This window comes from Lontra canadensis, unplaced genomic scaffold (genome assembly GCF_010015895.1).
Source record: "Lontra canadensis isolate GAN:19392208 unplaced genomic scaffold, GSC_riverotter_1.0 scaffold12, whole genome shotgun sequence".
In the NCBI taxonomy this organism is placed as follows: Eukaryota; Metazoa; Chordata; class Mammalia; order Carnivora; family Mustelidae; genus Lontra; species Lontra canadensis.
Genome location: NW_022631006.1, coordinates 10,789,399 through 10,802,903, shown reverse-complemented (window position 1 = coordinate 10,802,903; position 13,505 = coordinate 10,789,399). Strand labels below are relative to the sequence as shown.

The 13,505-nt window shown below is 38.1% G+C and overlaps 1 protein-coding gene across 3 annotated transcripts in view; it reads left to right on the top strand.

The window, feature by feature from the left end:
- The first annotated feature begins 2,298 nt into the window (after positions 1 to 2,298).
- The window catches only part of AP4E1 (adaptor related protein complex 4 subunit epsilon 1), a 66,318-nt gene continuing 55,111 nt past the window's right edge, over positions 2,299 to 13,505 (top strand). The window contains exons 1-5 of one of the 3 annotated variants that reach the window (XM_032856494.1): positions 2,299 to 2,646; positions 4,738 to 4,809; positions 7,704 to 7,827; positions 11,462 to 11,535; positions 12,199 to 12,320. In XM_032856494.1, the coding sequence (XP_032712385.1) occupies positions 2,497 to 2,646; positions 4,738 to 4,809; positions 7,704 to 7,827; positions 11,462 to 11,535; positions 12,199 to 12,320 (542 nt within the window). In that variant the 5' untranslated portion in view covers positions 2,299 to 2,496. The remainder of the gene's footprint in view (positions 2,647 to 4,737; positions 4,810 to 7,703; positions 7,828 to 11,461; positions 11,536 to 12,198; positions 12,321 to 13,505) is intronic. The other 2 variants (XM_032856493.1, XM_032856492.1) reach the window with 2 other exon arrangements.

Sequence of the window (13,505 nt, the reverse complement as noted above, 5' to 3'; positions counted from 1 at the left end):
TTCTGAAGCCAGATAACCAGGTTTGAATTGCGGCTCTATACTGGGTAGCTGTGTGACTTTGGGTCAAGTTACTTCACCCTATACCTCCGTTTCTTCATTCATAAAGTACAAATAAGATCTCCTACCTCATAGGGTATGGTAAGGATCAAATGAGTTAATACACTGAAAGTGCTTATAACAATGACTGGCATGTATAAAGTGCTCAATAAATATTGCTTTTAGCTTCCCCCCAAAAACTGGTCAATGCTCTATTTCAGCACTACCTATGTTTATTGCCAAGCATTTATATAAGAGATTTTCAAGTATTAGTACTGACACTGGATAGATACAAGCAAAGCAACAAGCCCAGCTTACATCTATGTTTATATAATTTTTCAGTCCATCTTCAAGGCAATATAATTCTGCAGATCAGATGTTATCTCAGTCTTTATAATTGCAACTAAATTTCTAATTTGGTGAGCTACTGCATCCTTGGAAAGTAGCTTGGCTACTTTCTTTCCAAAGATGATTTCTTTGATTCTTTTTTAATCCAGCAGTCATTTCCTGAGAAACACACAAGCTTTATTAGTCTCTCAGTTATCATTTGCCCTTTTGCAGCCAGTGCAACACAGTAATTTCACCTGTAAGATGCTTCAGTGGGTTTTTCATTTCTAGTTCAAAGAGTGGTATCAAAAATGCTCTGAGTTTTTTTTTTTTTAAGATTTTATTTATTTATTTGACAGACAGAGATCACAAGCAGGCAGAGAAGGAGGCAGAGAGAGAGAGAGGAGGAAGCAGGCTCCCTGCAGAGCAGAGAGCCCGATGTGGGGCTCGATCCCAGGACCCTGGGATCATGATCTGAGCCGAAGGCAGAGGCCTAACCCACTGAGCCACCCAAGCGCCCCCAAAATGCTCTGAGTTTTAAAGGCCCTACCATTTTAAAATATTCAATTCCCTTTCCTTTCTTATGTACGGTTTCACCCAGACTCTCCCCTTTACCTGAGTCAGAGAATCCTCTGATACTAAGGTCAATGTCGTATTTTTCAGCATCTTTAGCTGTTGGAAGATTGAGAAAGCAACTCTTCTAATCTCCCTTTCGTAAGCCAATGAAAGAACCTAAAGTTAAAAAAAGGGTAGAAACCAAATTTTACTTTGAATAAAATATTAAATTCTATAAGAGTAACAATTTAAAATAATATTTAAACATTTACTTTTTCAATAAATTAAAAACTATTCTTGCAAAGCAAGTCCACAAAATGAACTTTTTTCTTGTGTTTCTTCATGGGTGCAAGGACAGTTTAGGGATTTCAAAAAACCCATTTATTGGGGGAGTGATGGGGTTACAGAGACTAGGTATAAGGGAGGATAGCTTGTGAGAACACACTAGTAGTAGTAAGGAAAAACTAAGTTAATCTCTGAAAGCGCACATGTTTATACCCTAAACCTTGGAACATTCTAGAAAACAGAGGGGTACTCAAGCACACATTCCACCACTAACAAAGCTCTTAAGTCAACTATCCTCTTGAAAACTTCTCTATATACTCCCAAAAGGATGAGAGTGAAAACAGCAAACATTTTAGTATTGGACATAGAGTTTGGACTTCGTGGATCCACTGGAAGGGTCACACAGACCCTCAGAAGTCACCAGACCGCATTCTGAGAACCACTGTACCAGATTCTGTTCTAGGTGGAAGCTGGGGTAACAGCAATAGGTGAACTATCCCCTCCACAGGGAGATGAGGTATTTACGCAGGGGCCACTGTGATCAGCTCTGAAGGGAGAAAGAACGGAGCTCTGGGAGCGGGTAGGGCACAACACCCACCCTCGTCTGCCCGCCGGGTGGGCTGCTTCGGGAGCGTGACCTCGAAACCGCCGCCGCAGAGCAGGAGTTGGCCGGGGTGTGGGGGTGGGGAGGGTTTCGCGACCACGTCCCACCCTTTCCCGAGAACGTCCCCAAATCCCGGAGAACAGGGGCGGTTAGGAAGCGGCAGCGGTTGCGACACCCCGGCGCGAGGAAGCGCGCAGCATACCGCGCTCCCCTTCCGCAGCGTCCCCGCTCCCTCAGGGCCGGGGTCATGCCTGGCGCCGAGGGCCGTCCTCGGGTTGTGGGGGAGGAAGGTGGGTGGAGGGCCCGCAGTCCCGCAGCCTGGGAACGGAGGCCGAATGGGCCCAGGAACATGCGCCTCCAGATACGGTCTCGCGCGGCGCGGAGGCGGATAAAAGGAAAAGGGAAACACCGGAGTCGCCATCGAAACCGGACCATCAGGTCCTTCAATTCCTCCCAAGGAAGTCAATCTCTGCGCGCCCGCTGGGCTAGCCTCTTCTCCGCGCGGCCTCTCGCGCCCTCCGGCGGCCTCTCTCGAGAACGACACTGTCCTTGTCCACGCCCGACGCGAATAAAGATTTCTTCTTCAAACAAACAGGAAGTGTCTACGGAGGCCGGGCCGGCGGCTAGGCAGGGGCCGGGCATGAAGCCGGGCGGCGACCGGATCGCGGGCGGTGGTGGCGGCGGCGGCGATGAGCGACATAGTGGAGAAGACGCTGACGGCGCTGCCGGGACTCTTTTTGCAGAACCAGTCGGTTGGCGGGCCGGCGGGCGTCAAGGCGTCTTTCTCTTCGCGGCTGGGCGGCCTCGTCCGCGGCATCACCGCGCTAACTTCCAAGCACGTAAGTGCTCGCTGGGCCGGGAGGTCAGTGGCGCCGGCGAAAGGCCCCCGCGCTGGGAGGCCCGAGTCTGGCGGCGAGCCTCGGGGCCGGCCCTCCCGCGGGGTTCAGGGACTCCGTGTGTGTCAGTGCGTCCCCGCGTCTGTGTGGAAGCGTCACTTGCCTTCCCGGACTGACAGCTAGGAGGCCGAATTTCCACAGTTGGCCGTGACACTGAGTCATTATCATCTGTGGCTGGTCTCTCTAATCTTTGAGTCTCTGTGTGTTTCTGGACGTTGAAGTGGAAAAGTACCAAAACGTACTCCATAGGTTCTTTCGAGGATTAGATGAGCCATCAAGCGAGTGAAGATACCTAGTGCCGTGGAAGTGTCAGCATCGCTTACCTTCTACAAAGTTTCTTTACAGGTTCTCTCTCACCAGTTCTTTCACACGCCGGAACAGAGCCTGCCATCTGAACCTGTTGTTCAACGTCTTGGGGAGCTTGAGGTTCTTAGGTTGTAACAACGGGGCGGGGGGGGGGGGGGGGAACAAAGAAAAAGCGTTAATTCTCCCCAGATAAAAGTTTGTTGTCTCAGCCTCAGATAGGCTTTGAAAATGACTAGTCAGAATAGAAGGTATTAAGTTTCCACAAACTTTGGTAGTTGAACCAAGATTCAACAATCTATAAGATTATTTTGTTATGTCATAATTTGCTCAAAAGTTAATTTATGAAAGCGGTTATGTGTTAGACATGGAGGAAAAAGAGTAAAACAAATTTTCTTTTCCCCAAGGAATTGGTCCTTCATCTTGGGCTTAAGACAGGTATAAGCAATATACAATAACTTATAAGTCCCCAGAGAGAAGGATTTTCTTCAAAGTGCCCTTGGGGTTTAAAACTTTTTTTTTTTTAAGATTTTATTTATATATTTGGCAGACAGAGATCACAAGTATGCAGAGAGGCAGGGAGATAGAGAGAGAGAGGTAGAAGCAGACTCCCTGCTGAGCAGAGAGTTTGATGCGGGGTTCAATCCCAGGACTCTGGAATCATGACCCAAGCTGAAGGCAGAGGCTTTAACCCACTGAGCCACCCAGGCGCCCCTAAAACATTCTTTTAAAGTTGAAATAAGATGATGCTCTACTGGATGATGTATTTCTCCTTCACATTCAGAAATCATTATTTATGGACATAATATTGTTTGTCTAAATATTTTGTCCTTTACTCATTTCTGTGAGATTCTGAGTGAAATTAAAAAAATACTTTTGGTCTTAAATTGCAGTTTGGAACTGTACATAGGGTATCTAAATGTGGCAGTACCTCAGGAGTAGTACTTGAGTAAGCTACCTACTGGACATCTGCTGATTGAATGTGTAATTTAAAGATAGCATCATGTTAGCCAAAAATGGGGCCAATATTCAAGTGTGCTAAGGAGATGAAATACAATGCAGGCAGCAGAAGTGACCACATTGATGTGTTTGTTGTGTATATGAGAGAGAGAGAGAGATGGGAGTTGAGGGAAAGGATGTGAGGAATAGTGAGAAAAGAAGAGGGAAGAGTATAGCTTATGGGGAAAAAGACCTATTTCTGTTTCTTCCTTCGTACCCTATTTTTTCTATTCTATGAAGACTTTTTACTTTATTTATTAAGATTTTTTTTTATTCTTATCTCTATACCTATTGTGGGGCTCAAACTCAGAACCCCAAGATGAAGAGTTGGATGCTCCATTGACTGAGCCGGCTGGGCCCCAGGACTTTTTATTCTTAAAGGGAAGGTTCGTCATGAGACCCTTATCCTGGACCAGTACATGAAAAATTTCTTCTTTCTCTCCACCTTGAATTCAAAACAAAGGAAAACAAAACAAAACGTTTTCTGCTAATCTGTCCTTGAGAGGACAGTAGTTAAGTGAAGGAAAAAGGAACGGTGGATTATTCTTTCCAGGAATGACTGGGAGGGTTTGGAGAAAGGCTAATCTTAAGCATGTAGTTTTTATAACTGTCCTTTAAAATAACGTTTACTTTTTGTTGAAAGCATTATAAGTTACATTTTTCCTTTTAAGAACTACTGCTACAGTTTGAAAAGACCGTTATTCGTGCATTTAAATACTTTCATTTTTTTAGGAGGAAGAGAAACTAATCCAGCAGGAACTGAGTAGTCTGAAAGCAACTGTTTCTGCTCCTACAACAACACTGGTGAGTTTGCATGGTCAGTGCCAGCACATTTAATATTTGAAATCAGGTCCACTATGCAGTCTGTAGTGGCATCTAATTGATCAGTTGCTAAAATCTAATTTATCATAGTCACAATTAGTTATGGATGGTAGCAGGTCACACACCAGCTTAAGCTTTTTTGTTTTGTTTTGTTTTGTTTACAGGCATACAGTTGTTTATTTTAGCTTTGTTAGTTATCTTTTTATTATTTGCGGGCTGCACCAGGGCAAGGCTTGCTTGACTGATGCCAATTCAGTGCCAGCATGATGATAATTAATAAATGTGGCAATACTCATGGGACCCCAGTGCTGATCTTATTGTTTTAATGTTGTGTACTGGGAAGATGTTATGCTATATCATTTATTTAAAGTAATATTTTCAGTCCTGGATTGGTATATTATAGATCTCTCATTTTGCTGTGCTACATCTTGGAATATAGGTGAATGAGGTAGAAAACGGTTTTCTTGCTCTAAAACACTGTATTGCACAACAGCGAAATCAAGTTCCAGTTATTTTAGAACTTGAGCCATATAACTTGATTTCTCAAAAAGCCTTTTTAGCAGCTATTTAATGAGTAGCCACTGTGCAGGCCACTGTCCCTACATAGTTTCATTAAGACCCAAGTTTTTTTTTTCTTTCAATTTTCATGTGGTTTCATATGAGATTTTGCCAAGCAACATTATTCAGCAAATATTTAGTGAGTATTCTCCCTCTTCTAATAAGAATATTAGGGTGAATATTTTGCATGAACACACGATCATGTACATGAATAACATTTTTATAGCTTAAGAGAATATATATTTCCTTTTATGATCATAGTAATATTTGGACAAATGAACTTCACAGCATAGTTAATCTGATATATTTATGTGTGTGTATATGTATGTATGTGTATGTGTGTAGATAGGTATATGTGTGTATATGTATGAAGTCATTGTGTATTTATTCATGATACTTGATAGAAATGTTAAGCAGAAATGGTTTCTTTCCTTTTACTTTGTTTGATTTCCATTTTTATAATTGACACACCTGGAGAAATAAGATAAATAGGTAGAACTTAGGGAGCCAGATTTTGGATGGAAGATTTTATAATAATTATGGCTATCCAGCTCCGGGCATGCTTTTTTTTTTTTTTTTTTTTTTTTTTTTTTTAAATTAGAGAGAGGGCAAGCATGATGCGGGAGGGGTAGAGAGAGAAGAGAGGGAATCCCAAGCATGCTCCACCCTCAGCATGGAGTCGCATGCAGGCTCCATTGCATGACCCTGAGGTCATAACCTGAGCCAAAATTATGAGTCGTATGCTTAACCAACTGAGCCACCCAGGTGCCTCTGGGCATACTTTGTAGTCTGTCTCTGAGGTGGTTGGGTAGAGGTTCCATGAGAGTTTGTTAGAGAAATTGTAAAAAAAAAAAAAATTCTGCAATAGGGAATGGACTTTCTTCTCATAAACTAGGAGAATAAAAATGTATGCTATAGAAAGTTACAAAACCAGGGATGAAACTTAATGGATTAGATGAATACTTTCACTCCTAATTGATGTGAAAGCCTTTTAAGAGGAACTTTCAGTATCTTTTAACCTTGTTTTTTTCAGTGTTTAGTAGTCTTAATATACTAATGAATTAATTGTTACTATTTTAAACATAAGTGACCTGAATTAAATCTTATTTTCCAAGGATTTTCCTATGGTTTCTTTTAAAACTCTTCATGTTTATGCATATAAATATGATATGTGTATATATATCTTTGTATATAAATACATATATAAATATGAATTAGTAAATATTATTATCCTTACTTAAAAATACTTGTTATTATTTTCTAAGTATTTTGTATAATACACTAACCTAGTTAATTTTTAGATATTAAAATGGGCTGTGGAATTATATTAAAGCACATTTTATTTATATTTTTTATTTATGATTAAAATTTGCTATAAATGTTGAGAATGCAAATATTATTATACTAATAAAACAAATTATAGAATCTCCTAAAACAACTTATTAGCTTGTGTTATAAATACTGAAAGACCCAGTTAAAAAATTAAGTGTTGGAATGGCTGTAGCATTGATATCATGCCTTCTGTTACTAATAACTGAGAGTTATTTAAAAAGAATGCCAGTAAAACAAACTATTGCATGTTATGTCCAATAAAATAATTCTGAAGAAAGTCTGGGTGCAGTTTGGTTTTTAAATGTAAACATTGTTTTCTTTATAAATTATTACTAACTTATGGGAATTTTATGGATGTTTTCATTCAGCAAAGAATATTAAAATCATGTGCTCCAATCTAGAAGCCAAGTCATAATACCATGGGTGAAATTTTGCCTGAAGATCATGTGTCCCATATTATAACCAAATTTTACACAGGGACACCTAGAATTAGGAAGAGCTATAGTTCAGGTGCCTGGATGGCTCAATCAGTTGAGTGTCCAACTTTTGTTTTTGGATCAGTCATGATCTGGGGGTTGTGATATCAAGCCTGGTGTCGGGCTCCGTGCTGAGTGTGGAGCCTGCTTAAGAGTCTCTTGCTCCTTCTCCCTCTGCCACTCACCCTGCTTGTGCATGTGCTTGCTCTCTCAAATAAATAAATAAGTCTTAAAAAAAATAAAAGAAATAGCTGTGGTTGATTTATTTTATAATGTTGCCACTAACAAAATGTGAAAATAATTTTACTAAAACTGTTGGTAAGCTAAGTTTTGGAGCAACATCTATTTATAAAGTTTGACTTCAGATTATGGATTTATAATATGTATATGTGTTATTTCTTCAGTGCCAGGATTAAGAGATCTCCCTGTGAAATGATTGCAACATAATTTAAGACTTAAAATCAAAGTATTCTATTTATTTATGCAGTTACTGGATATTTTGTTTTGCAGAAAATGATGAAGGAATGTATGGTGAGACTTATATATTGTGAAATGCTTGGATATGATGCTTCCTTTGGCTATATACATGCAATCAAGTTGGCACAACAAGGAAACCTTTTAGAAAAAAGAGTAGGTATGTATGTGTGTAAGGTTTTTATACTTAATGTTGCCCTTAAAGTTCCGGGAACTAGGTAAAATCAATGATGGTGAGTATATAGGGTGTTTTTAGAACACTGCCTTGTAATTTCCAAAGCTTTAAAAGAGAACACTTCAAAAACTCAAATCTGTAAGTGAAATTACTCTTACTGATCCATAGCATTATGGGGTTATGGAGATTAAAAATTACCTATTTTGTGATTGTTGGATGACTGTCTGTATTTGTCAAAACTCATTAAGGCATACACTTAAAAATGAGTGCATTTTCTTGTGTGTAAATTATATCTCAGCAAAGCTGATTTTAAATTCTGCCTGACCTCATCAGTTCAATGATCAAAAAAGTTTCCTTATAGAATAAAAACTGAAATTGACTTGAATAATTTAAAATATACTGTTCTTAGTTTCATAAATGTTAGCTGTGAGGATTAGAGGTATCTCTTAAAAAGTTTTGTCTTTTTAATCAACGTTTAGGGCTATTAGGAAATATCCTTTAAAATAAGGGCTTAAATCTTTTGCTCATGTAGGTTCATCTGTGTAACAGAATCCAAGAAGGAAACACGTGACAGTATTACAGGAGTACAACATGTTCTTTATTCAAAACAGTTGATAGTGTCATGTTTTCAAGGACCAACGTTCTTCACAAATTATATTCACCTCTGTCAGATGAGGGGGTGGAGGAGAAAGATATTTTGGGGAAGATTCTAAGACCAGGTGCACCCAGTATTCTATTTATTGAAACTCACTCCACTCTTTGAGATTTGTTGTATTCTTCCCTCCAAGGGAAATGTCCTCTGGCATGCTGTCTGTCCCTCGTTGTATTCCAAATCAAGTTTTACTCTTCTGTGATCACCTGGGTGGCTTTTACCATCTGTTATCTTATGTTGTTGCCTTTTCATATATTAGTGTTTTATTAATGTTTTTAGCTCTCGAACTAATTCTAAGATCCCTAAAGGCAGGGAAATTTTGAAAACAATAGGCAGTCAATATGAAATGGTTGGTGCTGTGATTTTGTACAGCTGTTGCTATGTCGTGCTTCTTAGATGGTCATATAATTTTTTTCATTTTCTACTTAATTTTATTTTAAAAATTGTTCAAAAGTTAGGACCTTATAAAAAGGTATAATCAAAGAAGTCTGACTTTTATCTCTGACCTCTCTTACCCAGTTTGTTCCTTAACTCCTGTAGGTAACATTTTCATTAGTTTCTGATTAATCTTTCCATTGTTTCTTTTTGTAAAACAAGCAAATGCACTGGTATACTCAAACACTCCCTCTTATGCAGAAGATAACATGGCTGTATAGATTATTCTACACCTTGTTTTGAAATCTTCATATTTCTATACAGTTGCATCATTTTCATTGGATGGATGGATAGGCCATAGTTTTTTCCATCAGGTCTCTGTTGGTAGACATATGGGTTATTTTTTATTTTTGCTCTTGTAAATAATGTTGCAGTGAATAAGCTTGTACTTATTTCATAATTATTTCATAATTACGCATAAGGTGTTATGCATAATTATGAAAACTTATTTTAACAGAGACCTCAGAGTCATTTTTATTGAGGTTTATGGTCTTAGGGAAGTATTTTATTGCCATGTGGAAGGACATTTATCTATAGGTATTGACATTTTTTATGTGTGCTAATGAGTAGAAATTTTTTTTTAAGATAACTTTATTTATTTATTTAAAAGTTTTTATTTATTTGAGAGAGACAGTGAGAGCAAGCATGAGAGGGGAGAATGTCAGAGGGAGAAGCAGACTCCCTGGGGAGCTGGGAGCACAATGTGGGTCTCGATCCCAGAACTCCCAGATCACGATCTAAGCTGAAGGCATTGCTTAACCAACTGAGCCACCCAGGCACCCCTAAGATAGCAGTTAAACCTTATATATGTCTTCACTCTGGTGCTGTTGCCTCTTCAGCTCTCCTGAGATGTATAAGACTAGTTTTGTTGCTTTCTCTGATGGAGACACCTTCTTATTTTTTTTAGAAATATAATTGAATAAAATACATTTTAGTACATTAAATCAGACATGATGTTAGGTGCTTTATTTTGGGAGATAGGACAAAACTGAGGCTTAGAAAGGTTAAGTCACTTGTCCAAGGTCATATAGCTAATAAAGGATGGATCCTGAATGTAAACCCAAGTATGTATGAGTCAAAGCTTGTATTCTTATTCTATATGTTACACTTTTATATCAAACATATTCCATAATCATAGTCATTATTCTTTTCTTCTGGAACCTTTTCATCTTTTGAGTCACCATATATTCTCTCCCCTATTTCCTGAGAGTCAAAATAGTTAAGGATATTCTTTGTAACAGAAAAAAATTAAGGTTTTATTGAGATGGTCTTTGAATTTGTTCATCTTTTCATACCTTGATATTGGTGACTTGGGTGTGGGTGATATCTTGGCTGATCACATGAGTTCTCAGCAGTCTGTAAGATCTAATCTCTTTAAATGCTCCCTAAGGTTTTTCTCATCTCTTTTTTGCCCCTGGTTATAGTCTTTTTTCTTTGTCATGCTGCTACTTCTTGGTTGTGAGAATAGGTGGTTTCTAACAGCTTTCCCATGATTCCCAGCAGACACACACACACACACAGTGTGTGGATAAGGTGGGGACAGTTAGACTCCCTAATGAGAGGACTGAAAGAATTGAGAAGAATGGAAAACAGTGAGGATGGAAGTCAGGGAATAGGGCCTCAGACTGTGTGGAGAGACAGGACAGCATAGGGATTAAAACATGAGTTAACTCCTACTGACTGGCTCCACCATGTACTAGCCATAGACTTTGTGCAGTTACCCTTTATGGGCCTCATATTCTTTTGGGGGGTAATAATACTTCATAGAGTGGTAAGGATTGAATGAGGTGAGGCTTGTAATGTACTGATCCAGTAACTGTCTAACAAATGTTTATCAGAATGAAGGGTGACAAGAAAGTGACATGGAGTATCTAGAGTCCATGTACATGCATCTGTCGCAGTATTAATGTATGTCTTCAATCGTAAGATGTCCTTTTTAATATTGAAATAAAAACACTTACTTAAATCAATGATTCCATTTAATGTGGTAGACAGTGTTTCTTTCCTCTACAACTGTTATTTCTTCAATAGTGTATCTTCATATTGAGAAAATAAGGTATTGTTTATGGCTTAATATATGATTTACATCATATGCAATGGTAGTGGGTGGCTCATTCAATAATAACAAATAGCCAGTAACTCCCTAGTAACTACGGTAGCTTTTAGTTTTTCAACAGTTGTATATTTGATTACAAGATAGAAAATATTTTGATTGATTGTGTAGAGATATGCACATAAGATAGAAGATGTATTTCTTATGTCATTTATAGGACTTCAAGTTAGTACAGAGAACCTCTTTTCTGTTTCAGGTATATCCTGTGATACATAATTATGAAGGATTTCAGGATAAAGAACATCTGAAATCTTCCTGAAGTTTTTGAACCTCGTATTTTGCAATCTGTCTTTATAGTTAACCTGTAGCTGTTATCTTTGACACTTAATTTTTTGAATATATTATTGCTTTGTTTAATTTCTTGGGAAAAGTTCATTTTTATTAGGTAATAATGAGACTTTCCCCCTCAAATTTTATAGGTTATTTGGCTGTTTCTTTATTCCTACATGAAAATCATGAACTGCTGCTTCTCCTTGTGAATACAGTTGTAAAGGTACTGTATTATATGTTGGTAAATATGAAGTCTTAAATTAGTCTTCCAGGTATCTGACATTTTACCTCAATCATATTGAATTAGATATTTTTAGAAGAAGCCAGGCTTACAGAATGGGCTTAGAAAGATCTTTTTTAAAAAAATTAATTATGAATTTATTTTTAAAATATTTTATTTATTTATTTGCAGACAGAGTTCACAAGTAGGCAGAGAGGCAGGCAGAGAGAGAGGGGGAAGCAGGCTCCCCGCTGAGCAGAGAGCCTGATGCAAGGGCTCAATCCCAGGATGCTGAGATCATGACCTGAGCCGAAGGCAGGGTCTTTAACCCACTGAGCCACCCAGGAGCCCCTAGAAAGATCTTTTCGATCAGTTTCTGAGTTTGTAAAATGAGGCTAGTAATAGACCTTAACCCAGTTGTAGGGGTTAAGTGAAACATTGTTCTACTGCTGTTATTATGGTTTCATTTGAAAGCAAATCTCTAGACTTTTAGTCAGATGCACTTTTCTGGCTGTTGTTTTTCTCTAGGATCTGTTCTGAATGTACAAATTAATTATAAAGTTAGTAGAAAACTGTATATATGTAGGACCATTGCAATGTTGAACTCACTAACCCTAAATTTCAAGATTTGCACTGAATGTTTTGTTTGCTTAATCATTATGTCAGGACTTGCAGAGCACTAACCTGGTAGAAGTATGTATGGCTCTTACTATCGTCAGCCAGATTTTCCCTCGAGAAATGATTCCAGCTGTTCTTCCATTAATTGAAGATAAACTTCAGCATTCTAAGTAAGTAAATTATTTTGGGGTACCACTCTATACTATATATTTCAAAACAAAAATTTATACTAAAAATTTTATTATAACTTTAACTTAATGTTGTCAGGGTGGAGGATATCCTTTGATTGCCAGATATAATGCAAAAATCCCTAATAGCAGCATCCTTCATTTTACATGGGTTCGAGAAAATGCCAGGTAGCTTTCTAAATTTAAACTGAGAGGCAGTGAGGTTTAGTGTCAGGAATCCATGGCTTTTCTCCCAGTTCTACCACTAATCAGCAGTGGTCCTCTTTTTCCTTTGGCTATGTGGGGTTGGTTGAAGCATGTTAGTTTTCACAGAGTTGTTTTGAGGATAAAGTGACATAATGGAAAAAATCTGGTAGTGGTTCAAGTGCTATGAATACAGAGCTTCAGTGTATTGAGGTTGCTTTCATGGCAAAACTGTAGTGTTCAAATTCTGTTTTATAGCAGAATGTATCCAGATAAACCTTAACTTACAGTATTTTGCTAATCCTATCTTATAAGATTCCTTAACTCTCCTTATCAGTTTGACTTACTTTTTCACAAGTTATTATTTTTTTTAAAAGATTTTATTTATTTATCTAAGAGAGAGTGAGAGTGAGAGCAAGAGAGTACAAGCAGGGAGAGGCAGAAGCAGGCTGTCTGATGAGAAGAGAGGCTGATGTGGGACTTGATCCTGGGACTCCAGGATCATGACCTGAGCCGCAGGCAGATGCTTAACTGACTGAGCCACCCAGGCGCCCCTGTTTTGTTTTGTTATTTCATTTTTGTTCTGTTCTTGATGAAGTTCCATAACTTCATAACCTTTAGAGCTAGGAAAAAGTTTGCAATCACTTTTTCCTTTTTTTTTTTTTTTTTTTGTGATTACAATATTTTGATTATACGTACATTCTTAATATTTTTTTGTTAATGTTTTATTTATGTTAGATCTGTGTTCAGAACAAATGACGGCTATAGACAATCAATTACTAGAAATAAAATACAGTTTTTCTTAGATAATTACTGGTTGATCTGGTCATAGCAGAGCATTATTTTTATGTAAATTTCCCTTATCCCCACTGTTTTGTGATAATTAAATACTTAGCCTTTGTGTGAAATCCTCTGAGAACTGAATTTCTTCCTTATTGCTTCTCATGTACTCTAATTTCAAATCCTGGCCTTTCCTGTCTTTCA